General features: G+C 43.1%; 1 protein-coding gene across 10 annotated transcripts in view; it reads right to left on the bottom strand.

Annotated features, from left to right (window-relative positions):
• The window catches only part of PARD3 (par-3 family cell polarity regulator), a 568,914-nt gene that overhangs the window by 160,452 nt on the left and 388,679 nt on the right, over positions 1-19,783 (bottom strand). For 2 of the 10 annotated variants that reach the window (XM_068987370.1, XM_068987371.1), the window contains exon 21: positions 17,358-17,423. The exons of the other annotated variants lie outside the window; for them this stretch is intronic. In XM_068987370.1, the coding sequence (XP_068843471.1) occupies positions 17,393-17,423 (31 nt within the window). In that variant the 3' untranslated portion in view covers positions 17,358-17,392. Of the gene's footprint in view, positions 1-17,357; positions 17,424-19,783 lie in introns of those variants that run through there. 10 annotated transcript variants of the gene reach the window in all.

Below are 19,783 nucleotides of genomic sequence, written 5' to 3'. Positions count from 1 at the left end.
TCCTAACCATTGGAAAGGGTCACACAAACAGCCACATCCCCATGTCTAGAACATTGCCAGTATTTCTATTGACACTCTATTGACACTCTCAATGACTCAGTATTGCAATGACACTCTAGAAGTCAAAGCGGTCTGCGTGACACGTGCAAATCCTGCCAGGCCGCAGCAGAAGCGGGTCAAATCACCCAATCAGAGGGTAAAACAGCAAGAAGTCACCGGGGGTACTTCTCTGTATAATAATGGGTTCATGGTTTCTGGCTCTTTTTTTTTTTTGCCTCAGCCTCCATTTTATCGATGAGAAACAACAAAAAAAAATCCTTTCTGACTTTCCCATGTATCTTTCCGATACAGGATCTTTCATATTTTAGTAACATTTAAAGAAATTGCTACCATGATCATGTACTGATTTGCTCAGCAGTGGTTTGTGGTGATGCTAGATGAATCAGGGAAGAGAGATCTGATTAGGAAAAGCAGAAAAAGCTCCCATTTAGGCAAAAAACATCTTGGTAATCAACCATGATGAGAAGCAGCCCTGGAAAGTGTACATGACAACTTGATAGTGCTTTTGTCAAATAGGATGCTGTTTTAAGCCAGTGCAGTGTAGCGGGGGTTCTCTTTGAAAGGAAATTCACAAACTTGAGGATCATTATTTGATTGTGTACGGTTTTCATCAGCGCTAGTCTGATTAGATTTAATAAACGAAATCTGTGTTGCTTGGCATCCAGGAAAAAAAAATAGGTAACTTTTTTTTTTTCTCTTAAAGAAAACATAGCTTTTACTCAACCAAGCTAGAACAGCCTTCAGATATGAGATGGTCCCTTAATGGGCAACGTGCCCTTCTTAGGACTCCCACTAAGTGTCTTTACAAGTGCGTGTTTCCCCAGTGGAGCTTGTGTCATCAAGTCAAGGACGCCCAGATATGCCTAGTAACCCGACACTGCAGGAGTCCTGGAAGGATACAGACGAGGAGACAGTAAAGCAATTAGGAAACTGAACCTAGCACATCATCAATTTTGACTTTACCAGAATCATCAGAAACTCCAAAGATTTTAAAACCCAAACCAAACCAAACACACACACACACACACCAGAAAGTGTGGGATCCAGATATAAAGTCTTAAGCGGGGGGGAAAGCAAGCACAGTAATCTTTCAAAACACAAGATGACTACATAAATAACCTGAAATAATATTCATAATCTATACATGGAGGCATTCAAGTCAAATGACAGGAGATGGGTGAAAGTATATCTTAATTATGATGTTAAAGCTTCCCTGACATCAGCTAGTTCATGGACCATACAATGTATTTTCTGTAGGAAATAAACTTCCTCTTTGTAAAAAGAGGTCAATCAGTAATGACTGCTCCACACCAGGATTTTTATAAGGTTTGATATACTTCATTTTTTTTCCAAAACATACCCACACAGGCAATCAAACCACATTAACCCAAAACACCAAAAATGCAACTGCAAAGTAATTTGTTTCCCCTCCTAGCTACTACATCGACTTTATAATGAATTATATATATAATACATACGCACACACATACGTACACTTAAGGTAAAAACAAGACACAATTCTGATTTTTCTAAATGCTTAATTTGGCACTGAAATCAGCCATGTCCATTTTACATGATTTTTGAGAGTCTTCCACCCAACTACTTCTCTGAATCCTTTCTTTACCACTGTGCTCTTAATTCTTGCACGGTTCATTTTAATGCATTATTGTTTCATAATACAATACTACAAATTGCAAATTACATTTGGCTCAAGGAGTGATTATGAAAAACACTATCACTGCTGCCTTTGCTCGAATAACTCCGATAATAATGAGAGACTGATTGAGCACTAAGCAGTCCAAGTGATGAGAAGGGTCAATTTGAACATTTCTATTAAGCTTCTTTTGTTAAACCCAACACTTTTGCCAGGTTAGAGGCAAATAATCATACCCTACATCTGGTTGCCATGGTTTTCCTTGTCCTAAAGCATCAGAACAATTTAGTAAGTGGTACTGCCCCAAAGGCAATTCCTCAAATGCTAATGAGACCTAAGTCAAAAAACACATCTATGTAACAGGGCACTTGAGAGAAGAAAAGGTGAGAAAGAACGATACTTTACTGCACATTTTTTTTTTTTCCTGTTAGGACAAAGAATCTGGAGTATTTAGTAACAAAGATAGATAATCCCAATAATTTCTGTTACCCTCTGCCTATCTGATACTCACCCTGGTATCCAGGTTATACATGCTTAGAAGGGAATGCAAACACACACATACAGCTTCAGGGTATCTTTTTTGAGTCAGAAATACTCACCATCAATTAAATATGTATTGCGAATCAAATTCAATGCTTTGACACTTGATAAGAGATACCTAACGAAACGGCCAGCTTAAGCACCCTCCAATATATCCTGATGTTTACTGAGTAAATGAGAAAGGCAAAGACAGAGAGATAATGTGGTCATTGGAGTTTGGGTGGGGGGTCAGGGAGAGGAAGGAAACAGATTTTTGGATAGCTCCCGGAAACTCTGAAAGATGAAAACTTCCCCAAAGAGCTCATTATCCATAAAGTGAAGGTGTCAGTCAGCACTTTTTTCTGTCGATGATAGGAAACAGTTTCTGTTGATTCACATTTCTGAGACTGCTCTCTGCAGAATAAATTAGGACACAGAGCAAAACTTTATATCTTTCAGTGGATTTGCATATTCAAATTTAACATTAAGGAGCTGACATGTTCTTTTAAGGCCCAATAGGGCTCTGCAGGCAAATTACCAGGAGCTGGCAAGTGGTGGTTTAGTCGCTAAGTTGTGTTCGACTCTTGCAACATCGTGGACTGTAGCCCGCCAGGCTCCTCTGTCCGTGGGATCTCCCAGGCACAAATACTGGAGTGGGTGGCCATTTCCTTCTCCAGGGCATCTTTCTGATCCTGGAATCAAACCCGAGTCTCCTGCATTACAGGCAGATTCTTTACCGACTGAGCAATGAGGGAACCCCCACCAGGAGCTGGAGGCCACACCTAATTCTTAGGCCAAGAAAAACAAGCAGGTGCCCTCAGAGGGTGCAGCTCCCCAGGCCTTGGTGCCCACACTCGCCGTCTACTGACTCACATCATCCTCTTAAAGAACAAAGCATCAAGGTCACATATTTGGTTAAAATCAGCTTTCTTACTGGGTCCTGGTGAGTTTGCACACATAGAAGATGGTCATGTGACACCAAAGAATGGCAAATGGCTAGAAAAGATTCTTCATCCTTCTGTGCTGCGGCTTCATTCTATCAGGAAGCGCAGCGCTGAGTACTGCTTATGACTCAGTGTGGTAAAAACCCAGCTGGTAACTAGGATCCACAACCTAGGGATGGGTTCAGGGACTGAAGGCAGGCACTTAGGAGGAAGAGGCGTGTTTAGGGACTCAACCCCACGCAACATGCTCCTCCTGGGAAGGGCAACGTGAAATCCAACAATTGGTCAACCACCCCATTTTCCCCGTATTTGGCTGAAGAGTTCAATAAGCATTCCAATATAAAACTTGTAGATTTGTGCGCTGGCCTGGAACTTCTCTCATCCCAGCTCACTCCCACCTCCTAAGAGCTGTCACATCTGTCTACACCGCCTGCTGTGTGGTCTGAGGCTCCAGGACTCTCTGGCAGACACACGGCAAAAGTGCGGCTCCGTCAGAACACGTGTGTGTGTCCAACCAATGCTTCTGGAATTGAAGCCAACACCACTCACATCGGTTTAAATCCCCAAGTTGCCCCTTTTACAGCTGCTGTTACATGATATCATCATGTTGCTTTTCCTAGGTTGACGTTTGATCTGTCTGGTCTAAACTAGTATAATCATGGTACATTAGTAAACCTCACTGCATTGAGGTCAACTCACATATACACTCCTCCTTGGAAGGGTAGCTCCAATTTGGTAGGAAAAGGAAATACCCCTAGTTGAGATAAAACTATTTTCCCCAGCCTCTTGCAAAAAGAAGAGAAGATATTAGTTAAGAGCATGACACTGGAGCCAGATTCCTGGGTCAGAATCCCAGCTTTGCCTGTCACTAGCTATGTGACTCCCTACACTTGGCCAAGTTGCTGAATCTCTTGGCTAAAAAGCAACCACCCTCACAGCTTCATTTTGAGAATGAAGTGAATTATACATTAACTGTGTGTTGGCACAAAAAAGCACTCAGTACATATTAACTATTTTATTATCATTGTTAGTCTTTATTTCTGGCTTACAAAAATTGATGGCACTTCCAGAAAGATCCTCAAAAAGGGGGCTGCCTCCACTAGCAGCTGCCTCTTCCCCTTCTTGCTTCTTCCTGCTTAGAATTCTCATATGACACCCAGAGTTGTCACCACGAAGTGACAGTGAGGACAGAAATACATGTCGGGAGATTCGTGTTCACAGCAGTACTATTCACAACAGCCAAATGGTAGATGCAAGCAAAGTGTCTATGGATAAGGAAAATGGGGTCTATACACACAGCGGAATATTATTCAACCTTAAAAAGGATGGACATTCTGACATGTGTTACAACATAATGCTTAGTGAAATCAGCCAGTCACCAAAAGATAACACTGTATGATTCTACTTACATGAAATATCTAGAGTAGCGAAGTTCAGAAAGACAGAAAGGTAGAACGGTGGTTGCTAGGGATAGGGGATGGAGAATGGAAAATTACTGTTTAAAAAGGACACAGTTTGCATTTTACAAGATCAAAAGACTTCTGGAGATGGATGGTGGTGATGGTTGCCCAACAAAATGAAGACGGTTAAGATGGAGCCAAGGTATGCAAGCAACCTAAATGTCCACGGGCAGATAAGTGAATAAAGAAGTGGGAGGGTGTGTGTGTGTGTGTGTGTGTGTGTGCATGCACCATGGAATATTATTCGGCCGTAAAAAGAATGAAACACTGTCAACTGCAGCAAAACGGATGATGAACCTAGGGATGAGCACGTTAAGTCAGATGGTGACAAATACCGTATGATACACTTATATCCGCAATCTAAAATACATGATACAAATGTACAAACGAACTGATCAGAAATAGACTCACAGACACAGGAAGCAAGCTTATGGTTATCACAGGGGATGCGGAGAGGGGAGGTATATTGGGAGGTATATTATAACTGAATCCCTTTGCTGTACGCGTGAAACTAATGCAACATTGTACATTAGCTATATACTTCAACAAAAAAAATTTTTAATGGTTAAGAGGGTAAATGTTATAACGTACTTTGCTACAATTTAAGAAATAAAGAAATATACATTAAGGATGGCTGAATAGAAAAGGATGGCTGACACTCTGGGACCACCATACACGTCTTGGTCAATCTTCAGACTCCTTTTAGAGAAAAATAAGCAGTGTCTTGTTACAACCATAGTTACTTGGGTCTATGCTACAGCCAGAATAATTTCTCCCAGAAAAAATCATGGAGGTGAGGAGGAAAGAAAGACAGTTTCCTTTCCGGGATTTGGCTTCCCCAACAGAGGATCTTTGTAAAAGATCCCATCTTCATGTCAATACCTCAGCTGGTTGGGTCCTACAGTTCCCAGCAACCAGCTTTCTCTAGACGCCTCTCCCCACAGTCAGTCCACAGTGGCCAAGGAATAGCAGGATGGAGACAACAGCCTTCCAAAACAGAATGAGCAGAACTAACTGAGAACCCAAACCCCACCAATCAGAGCCTCTTCGATTCAGGCCAACACCGCCATTCCAGCTGACAAAGACTTCTCAGCAGATAAACAAGAAGAAAACATTCCCTGAGTCAGAATGATTTCATTTCCCTTCATTGTTCCTGAGGCTGTGTGGGCATTTCTCCAGTTGGGGTGCAAAAACGCCTTCACACACTTCTTTTTATTTGGCTGTTAATAGAGTTTCTCTCTAATCAGATGGCTACCTCTCAGTTGTGTGTATTCAGGACAGTGGAGGATACTTCTAGAAGAAAATATCCTTTTCCATTACAGACCCAGAATACTAGGAAATAATATGAAAATTCTACAACTCTTACCTCACAAGAATAATAATGTTCAAAGGAGTTTTGCCAGACTAAATAGACAAGCAGGGGTCGACTCTAAGAGAAAAAGCATAAAACTTTGACAGTGAAGATAATAAGACCCATATGGATAAAACTATATTTAAATATGGGACCTTTCAGAAAAAAAAAGTTCCATAGGAAAAATGTTATATATTTTTCTATCAGTTCATTAAAGTTGAGAAGACAGATCTAAAAGCTTTGAAAAAACCTTTTAAAGCATCACAGTGGTTTCTGACTATGACCAAACAGTAGCTAACTAGTTACATTTCCTGCTCCTTAAAAATTAGTTTATAATATCTTATTACTGAAATTATAAAAGAAGGCAAAATTGTGTCACAGCAGGAAATACACACATAATTCTACACTTTCCCGGGAAATATATTTCAAGAAAGAAATCTAGTTGCAGTATTTCTGAATGCAACAATGGCTATCAAGTACAGAATACCTAGATTGATTTGTGATATTAAAACATGCATGTAAAAAATAACATAAAGGTTCTTAGCAAATGATGTGCACAGACAGAAAACAGCCAGAAACCCTTCAGGAAAGGTCTACAAACTAAACAAAATCACAGGCACTGTTCTATATACCAATTCAATGGTCTATATAAACCATTAATAGCTTGAACATACCCAAAACTTCATACCCTCTTGAACAGAACATGAAACATGAGCTGTGTGGCCTTGAAAAGCAAAGATATCTGCAAATCACAGTTTATTAAATTTTCTTTGAAGCCACAGGAAAGGCAGAACTCATAAATATTGGGGAAAACAGTTCTGGGAAAACACAGTCTGAAAATGTATGCACTGTAGAATGAGGATTCCTGATATGTATGTCGTAGTGGTTAAGTATCACAATATTAAAAAAAAAAAAAACACCTCTCATACAAGGTAATTTTAGAGCTGGTGTTTTGATGAAGCAAGCAATTTTTTCCAACCCCAGGCCTTGTTTTGCAAGCGTGAGGGAAAGCTGGAGACGGCCCTATTGTCACTTAGCATCTGAGTGCTCAGGGTCCACCCTCTGTTCCTGTGCACGGCAGCCCCACTACTGCCAACAGGAGGGGACAGGGCAGAGACGGAGATGATAAGTTCTCCCACCTCTGAAGGAAAAAGAGATCCCACAGTTAGCAAAATCATCCCATCACTCTACTCCTCCTTCCTCCAATTACATTTTGGTGATAACTTACTTTAAAAAAAAGTTAATTCCTCGTATCCTAATTTCTATGAAAAGTGAAAGTCTCTCAGTCATGCCCGACTCTTTGCAACTCCATGGGCTATATAGTCCATGGAATTCTCCAGGCCAGAATACTGAGGTGGGTAGCCTTTCCCTTCTCCAGGGGATCTTTCCCACCCAGGGATTGAAACCTTTGTAAAAATCTGCAGTTGGGATTAACATGCCACTTAAAACATCAATTCTATTGCTCAAAAACACAGACCTCTGGCACAGGTTTCTGTACTTGTGCAGAGAGTGGGGCCAGGGAGGAGAAGAACTTTGTTTCTTGAAATGGGAGTTAATACACGATATCCTTGGAACAAGCTTTAGTGTCAGGAGATTGTGCTGGCATCACACAGAGACACTGAACGACGAAACAACAGCAACCACTCAACACGCGTCCAGGGACATCTGTCGTCAGCAGCTCCCATGCAGCCAAGGCCACGAGCACCTGTAGCCCCTCAGTGGAAGCACCGTTGTGCAAGTCCTTTTAGCGAATAAGAAACACACTCCTAGCCTGTTGGACACTTTTGATTCCACATGTAAGTGACATCACACAGTATTTGTCTTTCTGTGATTTATTTCACTTGGCACAATAAAGCCCTCCCAGTCCATCCACACTGTTGCAAATGGCAAAATTTCACTTTTTTAAAGAAGCAGACTCACAGGTAAAGAGAACTAGTGGTTACTAGGGGGGAGAGGGAAGGATAGGAGAAGCAATTTAGCGTTTAGGGGTGGGGGGTGAAGAGGTACAGACTATTGGGTCTAAGACAGGCTACAAGGATCTATTATACAACACAGGGAATATAGCCAATGGTTTGTAATAACTATAAATGGAGCAGAATGTTTAAAAATTGTGAATCACTATATTGACATCCTATAACTTATAGAATACGACACAGCACATATACTATAATTTTAAAAAAATAAAAATAATTTAAAAAGAGAAACGCAGCCCTGCCCTGGCTTTGACGACCACACTTCTGTTTTCCTCCTCTCTCTGCACTGGCCTCTCCTGGGTCCCCAGCATCTCCTTCTGCCAACTGAGTCCCCACGCTGAGCCCTCAGGCATCTGAAGGGTCCTCGGAGCTCGGCCTCTGCCCTTCTGACCGGGACAAACTTCCTGGACAGCCGCTCAGTTGACTCTGCCCCAAACTCTTTTCCATCCTCGGCTCCCAAACCTCTACATCACCAGGCCTCCCCATGTGCCCCCAGCACCTCTACTTTTACCTGCAGACAAGTAAACACCAGTTTCAACATGTCATGTCTCCCCAAATTGATCCTCTGGAGTTTTCCTGTCGGCACCTGACTATCCACCCAGCTGATTGGGCCAAAGCACAGAATTGTTGCTGACTGTTCTTTCTCTCTCATTTTTTATATCTAACCAAGGATTCAAGTCCCCTAGATTCCGCCTGAGAAATACATATTGCATCTCTGTCCCCTCGACCACCACCATCTCTGGTGATGATTTTTACAACAGAAGCTTAGCAGAGCTTTCCAAGTTAAAAATTACAGTTTTCTTTAAAACTGTACATTTTTTCAAGCCATTCTCCTTTTTCTTAAAGAGACACATGTAAAATTTGATCTATAGAAAATTAGAAAAAAAAAAACATTAACCAACTGAAATCTAGTTTAGCCATATTAAAAGAAGAAAGTATGAAAGTAAATAAGGTAAATATTAATTTTACAAAAAGAAGAGAGGACACGTGATCCTCTGTGCTGACTCTGCAGTGAAGATGAGGCACTGAGCAAGGTTTATGTCATAAGTATTTCCTGAGCATTTTCTGTGCCAGAAGCTGTGCCAGGCAATGGGAATTGTTGGGGGGGGAGGGAAATGGCAATGATCAGGTCCTTAAGCAAAGTTAAATGACAAAAATAAACAGTAGAATAAAGAGCAAAATATATGAATTAGTAGTTCACAGAAAAGGAGTAATACGTGAAAGTGTCCAATCGCACTCAATAGAGAAATGTATATTAAAATATTTTCCACTTGTGAGATGGTCAAGCCATTCTTTTGAACAGCTTCATAGTGTCCTCAGGATAATGTCCTAACTGTATCACGAGTCCTTGACGACAGGCCACCCTGCCTCCCAAATGCCTCCAGGCTCCTCCTTCTACACTTTTGCAAACCTAGAGGACTTCTACCATCTAAACAGCATCTTTCAAATTGTGTGTTGTAATCCCTTAAAGACATAAAATTGATTTGGTGGGACTCACCTAGCATTTTTTTTAACGAATTATAGAGTAATAATTATGACTACAACAGCTAGCATTTACCAAGTGCATTCTTTGTGCCAGGAGGGGTTCTAAAGTGCTTAGTACACATTAACTCACTTGAGCTTCCAGGCACCTCTGTGACGCAGGCACTGTTATGATCCATGCTTTACAGCTGAGAAAAGTAAAGCTCAAGGGTGTTCATGAATTTGCCCCAGACACAAGGCTGCTGAGGGTACAGCTGGAATTTGGACCTGAGCCATCTATCTTCAAAGTCCAGACCCTCGACCTCTATACCCTGCTGCCTCTCAATATCAGAGCCCATCGTGAGGAGGAAGGGCAAGGATCACACTGCTTAAATGTTTACTGGAGTTACTGAGTATATAAGGCTTCCCCTGTGGCTCAGACGGTAAAGAATCTGCCTGCAATGCAGAAGACTCGGGTTGATCCCTGGATCAGAAAGATCCCCTGGAGGAGGAAATGGCAACCCACTTCAGAATTCTTGCCTGGAGAATCCCTTGGACCGAGGAGCCTGGTGGGCTACCGTCTACAGGGTCGCAGAGTCAGACATGACTGAAGCGACTGAGCGTGCGCGCACGTGTTACAGGTGGAAGGTGTTTCTTGCCGCAGATCATATCAAAAGAGTTTGAATCCCTTTGATGCAAAAGTCTCCTCTCCCCCAGAAGCCTCATCAGATACAGAGCTCACAACCTCTCTAGGTCCTCGGTTTGGAGGTCATCTTCTGGAGGGAGGCCGACTCTGCCTGCAGCTCTGATCGCCCACCTCCACAGTCCCTCTCCCACTGGCTCCCTGCCTCCTGCTCACCTTACTCCCACCGCTTCATCCTCCACACCTGATGTGGAGCCTCCCCTGGAGTAAGCCTCCAGTATTTGTGGAATGTGCAGATTAAAGCTTCTATCCCTCAGTTACTGAAAATCATACACATTCCATAAACAGACTTGAAAAAATCCACCCCCTCATGCTCAGAAACAAATCTTTCCAGGTGAGCAGTGAAAATTCTCAGAATTCATTTCATGCCCAGGTGACGTTTGTGGGCGGTGCGTGGCTGCACATGCGTCTGAGTCATGTGATGTGACAGCTGACAGAGGGACGCAGAGACGGGACTAGACACCGGAGGAGTAGGAGGCAGTTCCCTTCAGAAGTAATCAGTAGAAAAGAGCATTTTTTTAAAATGTCTGTATGTGTTTAACTGAGTCATTTTACTATATGGCAGTTTGGCACAACACTGTAAAACAACCTATACTTCAATTAAAAAATTTTTTTAATTAAAAAAAAAAAGAAACCAAAAGAAAAAAAGCAATCAGGAGCAGGGGCCCCTGGCCACCTCACACCAGGTAACTGCCTTTCCTGCCCAAAGCACCATCTGGGGAGCACACTACCCTTCACGGGACTGTTCTGGCTTCAGATCCACAGCCCTCAGCTGCCAGTTTGCAAAGGAGCCCTGAAAGTTAATCTTTAGTAGAACTACTCGTCAATATGATGGCCCATCAGGAGGTTTCCTGCTCATTTATACTTACCTGAACATGGAGACGCATCAAGCCAGATTTATTTGAGGGGAATCACCTTTCCCCTGTGTGCTGAGGACAACTCAGGTCTGCAGTAGAGAGTGCCCAACACAGATGGTTGTCAGCGCTCTGATCCTGCCAGGCGACTGCAGCTAGGCTCCTAGACACACTTCAAAGGAAAACCGCCCGCCTGCGACACTGCCTGTCGACAGTGCTGTTACTTTCTTAAAACGGTTCCAGGATCAGCCTATCCTGAGATACAGTAAGTAGACGCTCTCGTTTTCTCTGTTAAAAATGTTCTTATCTTCTAAAAGCAAACAAAATTCAAAAGGAGAGAAAAAAGCCTGAAACTCTCAGAATTCAAAAGTACAGGTGAGATGGTTTCCTAAGGACTAAAATCAGTTATAAATGCAGGAATTAGGTCACCGAGTTCCCCACAAGCAGCAGTGGGAATCTGCCAAGGGGTGAGGCTCCCAGAGTGGGGACCCAGGGCTGGGCACTTCCAAGCTCCAGGCAGGTGCTGATATGGGCGGCAGGGATTAGAGAAGGGGAGGATTAGGAGAGGGAGAAGAGGCTGAGAGCTTATTCTCAGGAAAGGAAGAACTGCCTTGAAACTATTTTAATAAAAATAATAAACAAATAAAAGAGCAGTGATGGAGCCAGCAGGAAGGTGTGTAGAAAGAAAGAGAAGGGGAGTGAGGTGTGAGAGCAGAACAGAAGTCAGAGCCTTCCCAGGACTCTGGGCCATCCTGAGACGGGGGGCGCAGGAGGAAAGATGGCCTTTTTATCATCATCATCGCCATTCAGATCACCACAGAGCACTGAGTGGTTCCCTGGGTGGTACCGCGGGTTCCCATTAGTCATCTATTTCATACACAGTATCAATAGTGTATGTGTGAAACGAACACAACACTGATAATGTATATGTGAAGCTGGCACAAACGTAAAGCAGCTATGCTCCAATAAAAATTAATTTAAAAAAATAAAATCATCAACACTAGCGTTCCAGACACGGAATAGACAAGTTTGAGGGTCCATTGTGAACAAGGGGATGTGGATGTTAATTTTTAATTAACAGTTAAATTCTTGAGTCCTTAAGAATTAATTTAGAGAGAGTCGTAATGACCAGCCCATCACCCCCTAGATCAGAAACATGGGCCAAAAAGGGGTCGAGGATGGACATCCCTCTAAATTAACTGGAAGAGGAGAAATGGAGAGAGCTTAGTACAGAAAGTGGGGATGTTTTCCAGTTAGTTTGTGTCAGTTCAGTTCAAGGTCCCTGTTCCTTTGTGTGGACAGAGAATGTAAAGTTGTTGAGTTTCCTTTTTTTAGGGACCAGAATTGTTACATAAAGCAATAGATCATGAGAAAGAGAGATGATGTTTCCCGTACAGGTGGAAGGTAAGCACATTACAGATGCTGTAGCAGAAGAGATGAAGGAGGTGAGCATCATTCCCCATCCTGGTCAAGCCATACCGCAATGGTCAGGACCATGCCAGGCCTGGGGCTGGGAGGGAAAAGGGGAAAGCTCCAGAGTGCCACTAGGCGTGGGGCTGTCTGTAAGCTAACCTGGTGGGAGTGGGCCCCAGAAGGGGAAAAGCTAGCCACCAGGTCATTCTCTCTGGGTAAAACCCAGAGAGCTGGTTGAACAGCTTGTGAAGAGTAAAGCCAAGGTTCTGACGTCTTTTAAGAACAAGATCTTACACCATCTCCTGGAGCCTGACACTTGAGGCTTAGGCAATCTTAACACTTACTCCTTGTTTGAATCTATGACCCCCTCAACCAGACAATCCCCAGCCTGAAACGTCAGGTCTACCCAACGAGAGGAACCTAACTTGGAAATCCTACCATCTTTGGTTTTTTGCAAGTTTGATGTTAACAGAAAATTCTTAAATCATTTATGGCTACTCAGAGCAAAGAAAATGGTCACTTCCAGAGCAAACAAAAGAACTTGATGTAGCTCCTTGAGCATGAAAAGGCTTGCTCCCTGGGGACCATCTTCTGAGTCACAGGCCGACTCGGGAAGTGACTTCAGCTCCCAAATGCAGGAACAAGCACAGCCCTGCCCTGGCACAGCCACTGCTCATCACCTGCAAAACCACTCCAGGCAGAAATTCCTCACGGGCCCTGTCACCACTTATTCTAGCAATTTCATGGACTTATTTATCTGTTCACACAGCAAACACATTATCTTAGTCTGGGTTTTGCCAGAAGCAGATCCTGAGTCAGGGTTCGGGGCTGTGGTCTAACAGAAGCTGAAGAATTCGGGTCAGGAAGTGGCGAAGGGATAGAAGGAAGGAAAGACAGCTGGGCAGGATGGTTCCCAAGCCTGGAAGCAGGGAGCTTGATGCACAGACAAACTCTGGGAGCTGGAGGAGGGAAGGCCTCTCTACCCCGGGCTCCCCTGGGCAGATGAGCGCAGATTCTGATGTCAGCAGGTCAGAGGAGGTCAGAGTGGGGCCTGGGGTGCTGCATTTCTGCTAGGCTCCCAGGTCCTGCCGTGCACATTCACGGCTAAGGGCACAGACTTAACACCTCAGCGTTCTAACCCTAAGGCTATTCTTGGGTCCTTGGGCTTTCTTGGGTCACTGGTTGAGGCTGCCTTGAGCAGGCATTGTTGAAGGTGCTACCGACAGTTCTGCACAGCAGAGCTGGGGCATCCGGGCAAGCCAGCATCTCGTATGTTCAGCTTTTACTCTGAGAGACTTGGAAGGCTGCTGGGGTTTGAGAGGAGGTACATGCCATGACTGCTAGCTGCAAGGTTCAGACTGCAGCACAGAAGCAAGGGCAGGAGTAGGGAGTGTAGCTGGGAGACTATTGCCCAGATCCAGGAAGGGACAAGGATGTTGCAAAGTACGAGGATTACAGAGATGTGCTGAAAACAGATCAAATAGACCTTTGCTTTCGTACATTATAGATTAAATGTGGAGTGTAAGGGGAAAAGGAATTGGAGTACTCCAAGCTTTCAGACCTAAGCAACTGAAAGAACCGAGCTGCCATTACACAAGAAAGGAAGATGGGCAGGAACAGTCGGAGAAACACCTGAGCTGCATGGGGAACACACATTAGGTTTCAGATGTCTGCTTGGCATCCAAGCGATTGCGTGAAGAAGAGGTCAAAAGAAGCTGCGCGAGCGAGGGATGTGAAGCTGGGAACCGTCTGCCTGCAGTCTGTCTTTAAGTTCTAAGGCTCTGTTTCCTAAGAACGCAAACATTCTGTGTTACAGAAAAGAGACACAGAAGGAGACCGAGCCCTGAGCTTTGGGAACCACGATATCTGGAGGATGGGGCAGGACCAGAACTGGCAAAGGCGAAGGCGATGGGGTGAGCAGGGAGGAAGGAGGCCCCAGGAGAGTGATCTCAGAGAAGAGCAAGAACTGACGTGCCGAATGCTCCTGCAGACCGAGGAGCGGGTGCAAATGCAGCAGGAAGGTGCGGCAGGAGAGGCCGCTGGCGGCCAGATGAGAACAGGCCTTATGGAGCCACGGGGTGCAAGGGCCTCACTAAAGGGGGGTTTAAGAGAAAACAGGAAAATGCAGGCAGCAGACAGAAACTGATCCCACGGTTTGCTGTACTGGGTAAAAGAGAAAAGGAGGCACTAGCTGGAAGGGGAGGTGGGGTAAGACAGATTTTCTCTAAGGTGGAGGAGAAGACAGAGTGGGTGCTCCAGGAGGGAAGGGCCAGAACCAGGGTGAAGGAGAGAAGCAAGCATTGCTGGAGCAACGTCCCGACATAAGCAAGCTTAAACCATGGGTCCTAGAAAAAAGTAAGTAGAAAGTTTAACAGGAAATCATAGGTTATCTCAGTATGATAGGAAACCTAACCAAATTTTACTCTTTAGATTCTAAATAGAGTATTATTAAACATAGGTCAGAAAAAAAAAAATTCCAACATTCAATTATGTAAGAGGTCACTTCCCCAGTGACTCCTTTAAAAGACAGTTGTAAAGGATCAAACAGTTTCTTTCGTATAATACACTGTGGCTTGACAAAAATCCATTTAGGAATAACATGTACTTGATCCAGTACATTTAATGTAAAAGATTCATAGTCTTTTGGATGGTAACAAATAAAAACATTCAGAAAGAATATTTCCGGTCTTTGCGATGGTAAATGTCATTAGCCAAGTTTGTCTTCTAGTGCATTTTTTTGATAGTGTGTGGTATTTATTTACCCCATGTTAGTAAGGAGTGAATAGTCACTGGCTTTCAATTTTCACATCAATCGCAGAAAAAAAGATTCTATTTTCTACACAGTCTGGTATTGAAATTGACTTAGCATCTCAGAACTGTCAAAAATTTCTTTTACGAAAGGTTTGCTTTACAGAGACTATAAAGCAGGTGTCATCCTTGACACTTGCATTCTGTATTCAGGCCGCTGTTCTCTGGAAAAGCAGCGTTAAAGAACGTCAAAAAGGTCTTAGCGAGGCCCAGCCGTCACGCTCGGCACCCCTCGGCTCCCTCTGCAGTCAGTTTCCGTGCTGGAGATGTCAGAGGCTCTGTGCTTCAGCTTCTAACGAGGACGAGAAGGATGCTATCAGCTGCCCAAGAACTCATCTTTGCTAACAGGTCAGTCTGTCACTTACTTTCCTCTGTTAAAAACGGGAACCTCTGTTTCCATTCAAATTAGAAGAAGTATATATTAAGTATGGGATTAAGGAATTCATAACTTACTCCAAGGAAACCTCCCAACAGGTGTACTTACATAAAGGACCTGTTCTCTGCCCAGATGACAAACAGAAAAACAAATAAAAGTATGCAAATTCGCTCTCTTCCAGCTCTTTCTTTCCCTATGACAAACTACTGCTCCTGTGTTTCATTAGGTGGGCCTAATTTTCTCCACATTTATTTTAACTGTGTCCCCTAAATCACCAGCAGGCTGCAAGGGACGTCATTCAATTTTACCAATGAGAAACCGCTAACCTTAATCCACAGGGCAACTGGGCCTGAGGCAAAAATCCACAAGTCCAGGTATTTCTGACAGGAGCAAATGGACATTGTTGCGTGTGCCTCCATCCTGCAGCAAAGAGGGATTCCTCAGCTCAGGAGGGGGCGAGGGGATGAGGGGAGGGCTGCAAACTGCTACCAGGTCAGACAGAGGTGACTTCTTCTCACAGAAGAAGACCACTTAGGACACGGCTTTCCTCTTCATCATCCCACTTCTCTTTGAGTGTGATGCAGTTCTACACATCTCGGAAACAGAGCCAACTCAGCAGTCTTTCTGAAAATCCAAGGGGCTATGGAAGAAGGCTCCGCCCTAAAGCAGGGATCCCCAGCCTCCGGGATCTAATGCCTAATGATCTGATATGGAGCTCATGTAATAATAATAGAAATAAAGTGCACAATAATTGTAATGCACTTGAATCATCCCGAAACCATCCCCACCCCACCCATACTCCGTGGAAAAAATTGTCTTCCATGAAACCGGTTCTTGGTGCAAAAAGGTTGGGGATTGCTGCTCTAAAGGAAGGATAGTCTGAGATGCACTTGCAAGAGCTCTCACACCTGTGAGACAACACCTGGGCCGGCAGCTCTGTCCAGAGAAGTTTTTAGAAAGGAACGTGTGCCCTCATCCTTGGGGCCCCTGCAAACCTCGGTGTCACTGTTTGCCAATATCGCTCTACTTTTCCACACTGGAAGAACGTCCTGGTTCAGCCATCCCTGACCAAAGATATTTATTTGTTCAGAAGCTCCCCACCCCCAATTTTTTTGTGTTTTGGTCTAAACTGTATAATCCATCAAGGGATGAACCTTTGCCAAAAATTGCCTTTCAAACTGGCCCGTTTGTCCATCAATGGATGGGTGACTATCCCAACCTGCACGCCTCATCACCCACAGACTGTTCCTGCCTGCCTGTGTCCCCAGCCACCGCATCACTCAATGAAACCAGACCAGTGTATCACCTCCTCCCAAAGCACCCATCTCACAATCGATGGGTATAGTTGGGTGAGCTCTGAGTACACCAGCAGCAAGGACGATGGTTTTCCACTATGAAAAGGGGCCGAGAAAAGAGGGGATAAAAACACTTCTCTGCCAAGCAGTAAACCCCCGAGCTTGACATCAAGTACAAAAAGTTCCAGGGGACTTCCCTGGTAGTGCAGTGGCTAAGACTCTGAGCTCCCAATGCCGGGCACCCGGGTTCAAACTCTGATTGGGGAACTAGATCCCACATGCCTCAGCTAAGACCCGGTTCAGCCAAATAAATAAACAATAAATATATAAATAATAATAATAAAAAGTTCCAAAGCAATTAATACAAACATTATGAAACCATCAAAACTGCTGATGTCGTAAACAAAATTTGTCAACAGCCACTAAGAATTCATTAAAAGTAAATTTATTGTGTTTTAAAAAAAAAAAAACAAAACTGTGCAATATGTGCTTCTCAAGACATTTGGACTCTGGCTTGTTGCTCATCTCTTCTCAGGCTTCAGTTTGGCCAGGCTAAACGAGAAACACGGTACAGACACACGGTTAGTGAGCACAGGTAAGGCAGACAACCACGACGCGTGTTTGCTATTCTCTCATAAGCCTACAACGTTTGATCCAGACTACAACATCGAGTTTTAAGATCTGATCGTGTTCAGTGTGTTCTGAAGACAATTATATACTGAAAAGGGAACGACAGCCATATATCTGATTTCAACCAAACAAGGTTTCAAACGAAATTATCCTTTACCTCATACAGAACAGGATAAAACCATGCTGGAGGGACCCAGAGAATCATTGTCAATGTAATTGGAGGATTCAGTTTTAATGGTGACAAAGCACCACGGCTTTTGTTTTCACGGTCCAGGGGGCGATGGGCCCTCAGCCGTCATGTGTCAAAGCATGGACGTGAGTGGGGTCACGTCCAGGAAGCTTCAATTTCAGACGGCAGACAATTCTATGACATTGAGAATGATTCTAATTTTTCAGGCAAAGTAGCATCAAATTACACTTATTCCAGGGTGAAAAGGAGGGAAATACATCTTATTATCTGAATATACTGTCCCAAATAAGGGAGTTTATTTTCTTTTTGATTATTTCATTCTGGAGATGGAAACTCACCAAAAACACATTGCTTAATGATGCTGTTGCTTTCTTTGAAAAGTAGACACATTTAAAACATTAAACAACAGATCTCTCTCCTTCTAAAGGATAGACTTCATTCCCTCTTTGGTGGCAATTTCAGACAATTACAGAATTCTAGGAAACATTTTATGGTATTATATTTGAATAGCCAAGCATTCGAGAACCAGAATATCCAAAGGTATCTGTGATATCAGAGGGCAGACAATTCCATGATATTCAAAAAAGAACGAAGGCTCTAAATCAGACCCTCCTTCTGCCCTGCACTTTCACAAAGAATGATGGCATCAACAAAGTCACGTTCATCTGTTTCATAGAGAAACTTGGGTTTCTCAGATCCAAAGCCATTTTAATTAAGGCTGTGGGAGCGCCTCTGGGGTAAGAAAAGATGTCATACAAGGAGAAATTCATACAAACAAGTAACACTTTACATTCGTCACTTGATTCCTTATAGATTTAAATTTGTGATTTAACACTTGCATTAAGGCAGCTTTTGCATTTCATATACTCCATAATTTATAAGCAGACATATAAATATGACTCCCAATATTCTTTCCTAGAGCTGTTTATCAATAATTAAACCATTCTTATGACTACTACTCAATACTCAAGTAGAAAACCATGTCATCTGTATAGACCAACGAATAAAAATACCGATTCAAGGTGCCATGGATTCCTGCAGTACAGTTTTAAATATATATATATATATATATATATTACCATGTGTAAAACAGATAGCTAGTGGGAAGCTGCGGTATCACACAGGGAGCTCAGCTCCGTGCTCTGTGATGACTGAGAGGGGTAGAATGGCAGGGAGGTTCGAGAGGGAGGGGATATATGTATACAGAGAACTGATTCAGGTGAACAGCAGAAACACAGCACTGTAAAGAAATCATACTCCAATAATAAATTTTTTTTTAAATATGGTATATCTATTTGGCCCTCATCGAATGTAACCAAAACCCACAGACAACTTACAGGGGAAGGAAGAGAGTGTGCGTGTGTGTGTTTTGGGAGCAGGGGAGAGGGACGGTGGGGAGCAGAGCCTGTGAGCCTAATTTGAAGGAAAGCATATCATTCCCTCAAGAGACTAAAAAGAAAAAGTTCACGTGCCTAAAAAGCCAGACGTGTAACATCTAATGCTCCTTACCCTTAAAAACAGAAACAAATCGTAACATTCCCCACCACACACACACCCCACATCTCCTTACAAAGTGTTCTAAGAAATTAAATGCACATACACTTCTTGATTAAGGTATTTTAAAGCAACAGCACTGAGAGAATCTCATCCTGTTTTCCTCAATAGAACAAAAAAGAAGGAAGAGATTCATCTTAAATCTTACTATCTTCCCTTCTGCTGTCACACACACAAAAAAAAGGAAACATAAAAGAATCAACCCAAAAGTCTATTTAGTCTCAAATAATTAGATTCAGTAGGTACGGAGGCAGTATAAAAAATGTTTTGAAAAACCTAACAGTGTTTTCAGAGTCTTCTCAAATACTAAGGACATATCATAATGGTATGAAGGAGTGCCAATAGACAACCAAAGAAAAAGTTTATTTTATTCTAATAAAGGGTCCTCAACTCATTTTCAAGGAGGAGTATTCGGCAAGCTTCAATCATTTCCCTAAAGGAAACCAGAGGGAAGAGGGCCACATTCTAGGGAACGAGACAAGATACTGCAACCTGTTAGGATATATCTGCATTGTCCATGAGGTGGTGTGTGGCTCTC

Source organism: Capricornis sumatraensis, chromosome 15, assembly GCF_032405125.1.
Source record: "Capricornis sumatraensis isolate serow.1 chromosome 15, serow.2, whole genome shotgun sequence".
In the NCBI taxonomy this organism is placed as follows: Eukaryota; Metazoa; Chordata; class Mammalia; order Artiodactyla; family Bovidae; genus Capricornis; species Capricornis sumatraensis.
Note: the sequence above shows the minus strand (reverse complement) of the source record. Positions and strands in the feature narration are given on the sequence as shown.